The 11,427-nt window shown below is 42.6% G+C and overlaps 1 protein-coding gene and 1 non-coding gene across 4 annotated transcripts; both read left to right on the top strand.

Annotated features, from left to right (window-relative positions):
- Positions 1 to 996: 996 nt before the first annotated feature.
- Positions 997 to 7,914, top strand: LOC124706542 (LEC14B protein-like). 3 transcript variants are annotated; one of them, XM_047238206.1, is made up of 10 exons: positions 997 to 1,203; positions 2,051 to 2,498; positions 2,611 to 2,730; positions 3,539 to 3,616; positions 3,772 to 3,948; positions 5,249 to 5,326; positions 5,969 to 6,141; positions 6,218 to 6,370; positions 6,491 to 6,551; positions 7,420 to 7,914. In XM_047238206.1, the coding sequence occupies exons 2-10, from the start codon at positions 2,127 to 2,129 to the stop codon at positions 7,582 to 7,584; spliced, it is 1,377 nt and encodes a 458-aa protein (XP_047094162.1). In that variant the 5' UTR covers positions 997 to 1,203; positions 2,051 to 2,126; the 3' UTR covers positions 7,585 to 7,914. The 3 variants fall into 3 exon arrangements, with proteins under 3 accessions (XP_047094162.1, XP_047094163.1, XP_047094164.1); XM_047238207.1 differs by having other exon boundaries at positions 2,054 to 2,498; XM_047238208.1 differs by having other exon boundaries at positions 2,058 to 2,498.
- A 297-nt stretch (positions 7,915 to 8,211) lies between these two features.
- On the top strand, positions 8,212 to 8,406 carry LOC124650830. Its single transcript, XR_006987238.1, has one exon. It is a non-coding gene; the product is annotated as a U2 spliceosomal RNA (small nuclear RNA).
- The last annotated feature ends 3,021 nt before the right edge of the window (positions 8,407 to 11,427 follow it).

Genomic DNA, 11,427 nt, shown 5'->3' on the forward strand with positions numbered 1-11,427 from the left:
GGAGAGAACAAAGGAGGCTTGGGGGCGGGGCGGGAGAGGAGGCACGGTGGCCGGGGAGGCGGACTGCGGTGGCGGCGGACTGCAAGGGCGGGCAGCAGAGCACGAAGACGAGGGGGAATTAGGGATTGCGGCCAGCGTGAGGCGGGCAATGCGTCGATGCTCTTTTTTAATAGCTTTGACCGGTACGGGACCTGGCCACCTGGGGCGGGGTATCGATCTGACCTTTTGGTGAGTCGGGTCGACCGACCAGACTCGACCCCCTGGTGGCACCGCCGTTGGTTATGACTAAGCATGAATGATGTGGATTTTGTCAAATGAAATGATTTCTTCTCCGCCGAAGGTTATATGCTGGACCATGTATTAGCTCTGCACTTGTCTTTTTATACTTTAGTGACTATAGCAAAATCAAGCTATTTACGTCATCATGCATATGCCCTAAGGGGCCTTGCATTGTTTTTTCTCCAAACTATGTATTCTCTTATTTTGAGTCTTTGTTGCTTGCTTCCAAGGTCTAGTTATGCAGAAACGGTTGTGTGCCCTTTGGGACCGCATAATCTTGATACAATAATATTTGAGTCAATAAAAACTTTCTTTATCTGCTTATTTTTCTAATAAAAGTAAGATTTTCTTTCATCGAGAGTCGATGTGTCACATGGATATAAATATAATGGTGGCAACTCGTTGATATTAAAATTCTACGAATCTGATGTTCTGCTACTATTTTTTTATTTATGAGAAGGTAAGTATTGTGTTTCTTTTAGAAAATCAATCATAGTATTCAGGTACTTATATTTCTTTAAAATTAAAAAAAGTTTGGAATTGAGCACGTAATGGGCCATATCCAATGAGACCCACTGGCCAGTACGCTGCAAGCCTCAGCCCATTCATTCGTACGGTTTCCAGCCCGCTAAAGGAAGCCGAAACGGGTTAGCGGTTGGCAATCGGTGGTTGTCAGCGAGCGGGACCCACTCGAGAAAGCGCTGGCGAAAATCTGTCGGCTCCTCCCGGGTGAGAGGAAGAACAGTTGTGCAGTCCCCCAACTCCCACGCGTCCAGTGAGCAACGGCGGCGGAGTCGCCGCCACAGGTCTGGGTGGACTCCGATTGATTTTCCGAAGCTGCCCCGATTCCGCCCCGGTTCGATTCGACCGATCCTGCGTCCTCCCCTCCCCTTTCCGATCAAATCGGCCCCTTCTTGCTGCTCGGTTAGTTCCGCCCGCCTCGAATTTCTCGCTGTTTTTGGTCCGAGTGATTGATTGCGTCGCCGTGGAGGAAATGGTTTGCAATTTAGCATGTACCAGGTTCGCTGGTAGGTAGCACGCGCGGCTAGTGCAGTGTTTGCGCGGCGCCGCTTGCTGCTCCTAGCTGCTGGCTTCAATCCTTCTGTTCTATGCTCAATAACTGAAGAAACGTGCGGGGTATTGTGACGGATTCAACGCCCTTTCTGTGTAGCTTATTCGGATCATAACGAACTGATTCGTAAAAGAATCTATCATCTGTGTTGAAACTGGCAGTAGTAGTAGGCGAGAGCTGTCTGAGATAATGCAAGCAAATATGCAGGAATTCAGACTGAGGTTGTTTGACATTGCTCACTACGCGACCATAACTTCTTACCACTAAGAGAGCATCCACCTGCAGAATACATTTGTTGGAAGATTCATAGTAACAGGACAGTGACTAATTGTTTGTATAGCAACTTATAGCTCTGGATATTTTTGTGATAGTAGGATTTTGCTAAACTGAGCCTTCCGGGTTGTGTAGTAATGAGGTGGACTGTCTGTAAATATATGTTTGTTTGTGCTTATCTGCATTCATAGTTCACTGCTTTGATATATTGTTTGAAAATTAAATCCCTTGTAGTGAAGGAGCACATGATCTTAGGTTGGGGGTTATTATTTCAGCTACTCCTAGCACGTTTCATAATCATTGATGTACATATCTTGCTCTTGTCAAGCATATACTGTATAACTATTTCTTATCCAATGGGTGTTTGTACCTTCTCACACACTCACACCATGTTTCTTTGTCTTTTGGAACTTCTTCAATCTCCAGAAGCAAGCTTTGGAGTCTGCATATCAATGGGCATTTGGAAAGAGAATTGGTACATATAATATAACAGTCAGAGAGGATGGGTTACGGGATGAGTAGGCTACATGAGGCATACAGTGAACATGAAGGGGAGAATACTGATGGATCTAGTGCAGTCGAAGTGAAAAATGAATTCTCAAAATTACATAATGATATTTTCCAGTTGACTCAACTAAGATCAGGACCTAGTGAAAGCGTCTGCAAGTCCAGGGATACAGCTTCAATAACTAGGTTATTACGTGGAAGGGAAGTTAACTCTTCAGGAAATGGGAAGTTCTCTTCAGCTGATCGTGCATTTGCTCTTGGTCATTATCTTCCGGTGGACGGTCCTGAAATAGTGGACAGAATGGATTCCCGAGCTTATGTCTCACAGTTTTCGGCCGATGGTTCTCTTTTTGTTGCTGGTTTTCAGGTATGCTCCAACCAATAATTTTAGAATTTTTAGTAGGCTCAACTAAACACAGGTAAAATTTACTTAAAATTTTACTTGGTTTCCCTGATTGTCATTTTTCTTTAATCATCAGGGAAGCCACATAAGAATATATGATGTCGATAAAGATTGGGGAGTGCACAAAGACATTCATGCTAGAAATTTGAGATGGACCATTAGTGATGTATCGCTGTCACCTGATCAATGGTTTCTTGTAAGTGTTTCACAATAACTTATCTAGTAACCTTTTTGTTGCATGCATTAGTTCAGTTTCGGTATTCGTGTGGCTTGTGGTGCATCTTTATCAATTTGTGCAGTCAATCTCTTTTATTCTTCTCATTGATAAGAAATATCTGATATACATTTTCCTTAAAATGACAAGGATAAACTAAAGTATATCAAGTCAGATTTGCATAATAGGACTAGTTGGGCCAGTGTGTGCTTCCAGGTACCAGTAGTGTAAATATGGCGTCGGCTGAAAATTGTTACTGAACGTTTCATTTGCGCAAATTGTGGCCTAATTAGGGTACCCATTTTTTTACATAACAGGAGTAAGTTTTTAGTGATTAAAAAAATAGAATGGTGAATTAATTGGGCTATTAAGCTGCAGAACCCAATATTTTAGAAATTGGCAATTGCTGGACTTAGCTCATTGTATCGATGAGTTACTGACTCAAATATGTGTTATTTAAGTAGCCCAGCTCTGCACAGAATCATAGATGGTTTTTGAATTTTTCTATATTAAAATCCAAGTAAAATTTAATGTCTAGCTATGGAGATATGGAGACAGTTTTTCCAATTCATTTGGTTCGTCTGGGCCATTCAATCACACAATTTCGTGTGCTGGTACGAGCATTGGAGATGTAAAAATTTACACACTAGTTAGCTCTTTCTATCTGCATCTTATCTAGGCCTTACTTCACTGGTCTCTGTTTACCTGGATGTGTGCCTGTTCTCTCACTCTTTCCTTTCTGCGTGCGTAATTGCATTTCTGATCTTCCTTATGACGTGTCAATCTGCAGGTCTACTCTAGCCTGGCACCTATTATCCATATTGTCAATATCGGGACTGCTTCCAGAGAATCATATGCTAATATCACTGTGAGTTCTCAGCAAGATCTGCACCCTGCAAGGAAAATTACCATCTCATCCCTATTAAGATAGTGAACTCTTGCATTAGATTCTTTTTTCTGCTCAAACATGCCTGATGAATACTTTTATGTTCAACTATTAATGCTTCTTAAATATTTCTGTAGGACATCCATGATGGATTAGATTTTTCCCTGCATGAAGATGTTAGATATTCGTTTGGAATGTTTTCTGTTAAGTTCTCCACTGATGGCCGAGAGCTTGTCGCTGGCAGTAACGATGATTCAATATATATCTATGACCTTCAGGCGGACAAACTGACATTGCGTTTACCCGCTCATACAGTATGAAAGATTATACTTTCTTGGATTGTTGTCATTTTCATCTTTGTATGATCATTTTTGTGCATGTATCTCTTTATTTATTTTGGGTTCATATCTCACAGCCAAATGTCCTGAAGTTGGTTATTCTCGCTTATCAGCCAAGTGGTTTCATTCATGCTTATTCAGACATGATCTATCTGCCTGTTTTTTTTAATTAGAAATGGAGGTTACAAATATGGTACTGTATTTTTACCCTGATAATGACCTATCTAAACCCAAAATTGTATAAAATGATCTTGCTGCTGCCCCAAGTCCCTAATACTTAGGCGTAACGTTGTAAACATGTGGTGTTCGTCCATCTTCGGAATTGTACTTAAACCCTTCTTTACATCAATGCATCCAGACACAAAGCTTTTACATTTTTATCGGAAAGGAAAGATATTGCTGAATAGGAAGACCGATAATGGTATCGGTGAATGATATTTGGTGGACACAGGATATGAAAGCTCTCATTTGATGGCAGGCCTTTCAAAGGGTGGCAGCAATCAGGACTGACATCAATTAAGTTCTGACCTATTTTATGCCCCCACCATGTGTTGGCCAGTTTCTTTGCAAGAGATGTTGATACACCCAATTGGACAGACGATATAGCCCTAACATCTCTCTGTTAATATTTGTTACCAATTAATTTTGATTAATAAGGTTTAGCCTACCAACATTAAAAGAACAAACACCTAAACTGTTAGCATTTCTCTTTTAAGTATGACACTCATGTGCTCACATATTGTGCTTCTAGAAAGTATGGTGTGATGGCAATTTTAGTATCCTAAGTTACTCAATGATTGATTGTTTTTCGACTAGGACTCATGTACAAAAGCTAGCAAGTTGCTCCATTCAGGGAGTTTACCGTTGGATTACTGACTTGATAAAATCTTCCTTTTTTTTTATAATCCAGTGGCACCAATATGTATTTTAAAGTGTCAGGTTGGCTATCACTAGCAAATGAAAACTATCAATCCAGTCTTGGCATCTTGCTGTGCTGGTTTGTGGGGCACAGCCAAACTGGGTTGTGCTCTTTGTTCTGAAGAATGAACTATCCGAATACTTGTTAGCTTGCCAAATAAACTCGGCCATGTAAGGAACATCTTAGTTAGGCTGGAAGCATAATACAAGATTCGTAAATTGAGGGGGTTTCATGCAGCTTTCTTATCATTGCTGCAGTGTATTAGAATCCTTGCTTTCTTCCTCTGTGGATTGGTAGCATCTTAGTGCACCAAATATTTTGTATGTTAATTGAATTATTTTTGTTTTGATATTTCAGTCTGATGTCAACACAGTAGCATTCGCTGATGAAAGTGGTAATCTCATTTATTCTGGAAGCGATGATAATCTGTGCAAGGTAGCTCACTGTTAGAAATTAATATTATGTCAGATCACATATGACTAGATTTCTGTTTTCGGATTTATTCACCATGTTGGAACATATGAAGTGAAGTCTTTTTATGTAGCCACCTCCAATTGCTGAAAGACTGAACACACTGATTTTGGACGTTTTTGTGTCCAGTAGTGGCAGATTACATGTCATCGTTCCTGACAAAGAAAGAAAGAAAGAAAGTATTACATGTCACAAAATCTATGACCTTTTATTGGTACCTGAAAGATATGCATTGTGCAGGTGCTTAAATAAAATGAGATCGGTACAAAAAAATAAAACGAGATGGTTCAGTAGTAATGTCAATATTCTAACTTATCCAGTTTGTTCCTTTAGTCCAGTTTTGTTACCTATATATGAAGCATTTTTCACAGTACTGCTGTCCTGGTTCTTAACTCTCAAATGAAATAAGTATCAAATTGATTCGAATTTATTCTTAATCACAAGCACCTAGAATGCATCTGTCAGTAATTCCTGTGTAGTTTTGCATGGCATGACAATGTATGCGTTGACTAATATAATTCTGAGGTTTTCTCGAACAAAAAATTAATGTTTCTTAACTCTAGTCATTTTAGAAATGTTGTGGTATTTGATCTTGTTACCATTCAGGTCTGGGACAGACGTTGTTTGTCCTCAGGGGAAGCTGCTGGAGTTTTGACTGGACATTTGCATGGCATTACTCATATTGATAGCCGTGGAGATGGTCGATGTTTCATATCAAATGGAAAAGATCAAGCTATTAAGATGTGGGACATTAGGAAAATGACATCCAATGTTGATGGGTATGTCTTAAGGAACATATAGTTTGCTTTTATTTGGTTCCTCAGATTTGAAATACTGATCTTATATTTCATGCAGTTCTGAAAACAGAGTCCCTGCTTGGGACTACAGATATTCAAGATATCCACAACAGAAGCAGCAAAAGCATCCACATGATCAGTCATTAGCTACATACCGGGGCCATTCAGTTCTCCGCACATTAATCCGTTGCTACTTTTCTCCCGCGTACAGGTAGCTTCACTATGCCATGTCAAGTATTATTATCTTGTGTAACTAATCGACAACTTTACATCATTGTTATTTTATAATTATTTAGTACATATATGTGCTAATATCCTCTTCTTCCTACAGCACAGGACAAAAGTACATATACACAGGATCTTACGATGCTAGTGTCTGCATCTATGACGTGGTATGTTTCTATTCAACAATCAACATGCATGATAGTGCAGTAGAGATGTTTATCCTCCATTATTTTACTGGCTGTATTGAACATCGAATAGCGTTGAAGTACTTCCAGTGATAAATCTAGTATAATTTCATACAACAAATCTGTACAATCTTCTGTATATTTTTAATGCAATTTAGAAGGCTGATTGCACGAATTCAACGGCGATACAATGCAAATGGATACTAGAAGTACCATTGCTCCGTTGCATTTTTTATTAACTTGTTTTCCCTTATTCTTTTTTTTAACCCGGCGGGGGAGGGCCCCCACGATTTCTTGAATTAGAAGAGGTGAGGCACCTGTAATTTGCCCCAGACGGGGATTGAACCCAGGCGGGCTGGGCGCACCACTGCGCCTCAAGCCACCCGAGCACTGCTCGGTTCTCTGTTTTCCCCTATTTTAAGAGAGCTCCATTTTTTTTGCGAATTAAGAGAGATCCATTTTATCGTTGTTAATTCAACGGCAATATTTGATGCTGTATAGCCACATCCCATTATGATAAATTGTGGCAATCTGAAATTCCACTTTTCAAAATTAAACATGGTATACATGCTGCCTCTGAATTTGAAATGTGACACTGATGAATTGGAACACTGATGAAGTTTCTTGGTCGTGTGGCATTACATAAGTAGTCAAGACTGAAGGCAACTGAACACTCCATTCCCTATCACCTTATTACATGGAATTAGACTAGTTCCCTTTTGTGTTTATGATTTCCAAAAGCTGTTCCAGCATATTTAATGTTTGTAGTTATTGACTTATCAGTGCATCAAGATGCAAGCTTTGTGTTTTCTCGAAAAATATATTTTGAAATGCCTTGTTTCATGTTCAGGTAAGTGGATCACAAGTCGCCAAACTGCAAGGATATCATCACCTGGCAGTTCGCGACTGCAGCTGGCATCCATCTGATCCATTGCTTGTCAGTTCATCCTGGGACGGGCGGATTGCCAAATGGTCCAGAGCTTGTTCACAGCAAGATACTTCTGAACTTGATTGAGTCAGGTACTCGAGTGTGCAGATACTTCTCGTCATGTAATGTATAGAAAGCATGGGTGATCTTCGGTTGAAGGAATAGTTTAAGCAAAGAAAGCGTCCGTCAAAAAAGAAGAAGAAAAGAAAGAGAACCATACACTGTACATACAAAATAGAGGCCGAGTCAAGCGCGTTTGTGTGGTGTTTCGTCGTACCTTTGATGAAGGTAAAACATAGTACTATACCTTGGTGGGAAATTGCATATGTGTATATGTTCTCCATGTACTGTTAATTATGTACTTTCCATGGGCATTTGTACTTTGTATCCTTTTGGTCTAAAATTTTGAAAGCAGAACTGGGTACCTCGTATTCTTTGATATATAGTATTTTTTGAGGGTTAAAGATCCAGCGAAATAAGAGGCAGACGGAAGAGAATCCTACGAATGTACGTTTTTTTGCCTGACGAAAGTCATGCAGTTGCAATTCTGGGCTTCTTTGTATTACGGCCCAATCAGCAGAGCAAAGCCTCCCAAAGTAACCAACGGATGGGTGCGTTGGTGCTGCTCTTTCGTTTAGTCCCACCTCGCCCAGCTAGGGAGTACCCGAGGCGCAGACCCGCTATATAACGAGACCCTGGACGCTGAGGCAAATCATACCTTTCTCGGCCTTTTGGCTAAGATCAAGTGTAGTATCTGTTCTTATCAGTTTAATATCTGATATGTGGACTATGTGTCCACAATGATATTAAATTTATTTTTTGTGGGGAGGGTTCACCACAATAGCTTGCTATTGGGGCCCTCAGGTGTCGCCCAGGCGTTGCACTACAGCCTGGGCAGGCGCACCCCAACCAAGTTAAAATCCAAATTTACATGCTTTTCGTGTTGTTGAAAAGGTGCACAACGATATGCGCTTATCTTTTCAAGAAGACATTAAGAGCAGTAGACGTCACGGCTGAGTAACAAATGGGATCAGAGACACCTGGGCAAAACTCGGGCCGGGCCGGGCTTCGGGCCAAGCCCGAAAAAGCCCGAACGTAAAATGCCAAGCCCAGCCTGGCCCGACCGTCGGGCCTATAAATTAAGCCCGAACCCGGCCTGAACAGACAAAAAGCCCGGCCCGGCCCGAGAAGCCCAGCCCGAACCTGCCTAAAGTGCGAAAACTGCAAACCCGAGCCCGGCCCGGCCCGACGTTCGGGCTCAAAATACAGGCCTGAACCCGGCCCGAAGTGCAAGCCCGGCCCGGCCCGGCCCGGGATTTTCGGGCCAGATCGGGCTGGGTCGTTCGGGCCGGGCTGCCCATGCCCAGCTGATGATCAGAGACTAGACAATTGAGGGTTTCAGCTATAAACTAAATAAGTTTTCATGTACTGTATTTGCCAAAATTAAGGACACCTCGTCTGAGTTCAACAGATGTAGAATCTGACGTGCTCTCAGATCATCTGAAAGATTGGTCGCCGGGACAAGAGCCATTGGTATCGACGTTACAACTGATGTGCTAATAACATGCTGAAGCATAGTCAGATATAGCAAGATCAAGCATAGTCCTAAGGTCAAGTTACCTTCAAGGATATAATTGAGAGCAGGAGCAGCTATGCTTCAAGATCCATATACACAAACGCCAAAAGGCAACAGAGGAACACACTTAGAACTTTGGATGGTAACAGAAGTGAACAACACTCCAACAGGCATTTTCAAAATCTCACCTGCGATGCTCTTGAGTCTTGACACTGAAATATGCTTTAGTCATAGTGATTTCCATAATTCGTCATAGCACCCTTGTCTTGCTCCAGCAGCCAAACAAACATCTTGATCCCACATCTCTCTGGTCGTGCATGTTACTTCTACAGATTGGACTATTTTCCTGCAAGAGCAAGTGTTATTTTTGCGTTTCCATATTGACCAGCAAAGGACAGTTCCAATTGTTTACTCGTAGCACTGATGAATAGCAGCGTCCAAAGGGCTCATCAGCAGGCCATTTGCATCCTTCCAACTGCTGTTGTACTTTCGGTTTCAAACGGTAACTGACTCAATGCATTCAAGCACGAGCATGAAAAGTAAAAATGCCAAGGTTTTTTTTTTGAACAAGATAGGTCCCGAAGGACCCGGAGCATGCATTATATCGTCGGTGGGAGCACAATTACATAGAGGACCTCAAGGAAAAGGAAAATTACAACCGAGTCCCTATATTTTGCAACAAGCACCCCGCAAAGATGCGTGAAAACGCAATCGAGTCCAAAGCCGTCGCCGACGGTTGCTGACTTGCCGGCGCGACCGCCGCTTCCTTCACCGGGGACGAAACCACTTGGGGAAGAAGCAGCGTTCACCGCCACGCAGTAGTCGGAGGAGTTCCTCCATCGATGGAGGAGAGAGCTCGAACCAAGTTCGAGCGCAGCACGGCCAACCGGAGCTAGCCGACGCTTGGAGACTGATGCCGAGGTTGCACGCTCCAGGAACCTCGAGCGCCACCTCTCCAGGGTCATCGCAGCCGCACGCATCCACTCCTCTCCCTCGCCACCGAGGCCGCCAAGAGGAGAAGGAGACGAACCGGGCCACCCAAGCAGAGATGGCGAGGACGCTTATTGAAGCACGGGCGACGGGTGCGTCGGAGAAGCAGGCCTCACCGTCTTCCACCACGGAAGAATGGCGGAGCCAGTCAGCGGCGCTGGCCTGACGCGGCGTCGGCACGCCAGGCTAGAAGAAGACCCCTGCCTACCTCAATCCAGGGGCAGCAGAGCCAGATCTTATACATGGAGATCCCTGGGGTGGCGGATCTCACCGTCTCCGACCACCGGAGCTCGAGAAGACGGCGCCACGAACACAGGATGCTCAAGATCTGATCCAGAAGATCTTGAACCCTACTCCAAACTACCGGCACACAACCGAAATCAAAAAAATAAACCTAGTATCTACTCCGGCACCCCTCCTTCACCATCTCCGGCGGCTTGGAGCAGCCCGGCCTCTCTCTAGGAGCTGTCAAGGAAGGGGGAGGAGAGAGAAAGGAAAGGGGAAAGTGATATGCGTTATAGATAAAACAGAAGTTCAGTGGCCATGAAATGAACAGTGACATTACATAAGATCGAACAGATCAGGCTATGTATTTTCAAGAACATCAAATGTTCTGAACATTCAGAAAGATCCCATGAGGAAAACTAACAGATGTCAGATCAGTGTTAGATCCATGTTCTTGTAGGATACAGCGGAAGGCCAAGCATGCAGCCTCGAACGATCTGTTTCTGGTTTGATCCTGCCCTCGGTCAGGTCAAACATCAATATACAGACCCATATGCTATTAAGTCTTCTGCTTCTGTATCAATGCTGAAGCATTGAAAACTATCCACTTATTTGGTAAACCGGAGCAAGTAAGAAAAGTTAAGATTAACGAGTTGTGGCTGATAATTTATGCAGCTAATTCTTTTTTTAACTATCTTACTCTTACATATTTTCCACAGAACTTGTTTCGTGATGCAGTTGATGCAATGCAACCTGAAGGATCAAGGGTCACTGTTTAAAAATAGGGGTCTCTCTAGAATGTTCATGGGCAGATCACACTTGAAAGAACTAGCAAGTTCATCCTGCCCATATTAACAGTTGTGCACACGGAATTACAAGCTTGCACCTTGGCCTCAGTAGACCTACACACAGAACTTAACTGGTGCACATCAGCAATTCAACATTTGCATCTAGGGGAGGAGATGAAGTAAGAAGTACAAGTTTCCCAGTCTTGACATCACGATGACTTTATATATTGGAAAAAACCACAAAGACTTCAGATGGGTACTGGAAAGAGTACGACATAAGTATTAACACTGGTTCATTACCAGTAATGTATATAACTCAGTATGTTTCAAAAAAAAAAGTATATAACTCAG

This window comes from Lolium rigidum, chromosome 4 (genome assembly GCF_022539505.1).
Source record: "Lolium rigidum isolate FL_2022 chromosome 4, APGP_CSIRO_Lrig_0.1, whole genome shotgun sequence".
Classification (NCBI taxonomy): Eukaryota; Viridiplantae; Streptophyta; class Magnoliopsida; order Poales; family Poaceae; genus Lolium; species Lolium rigidum.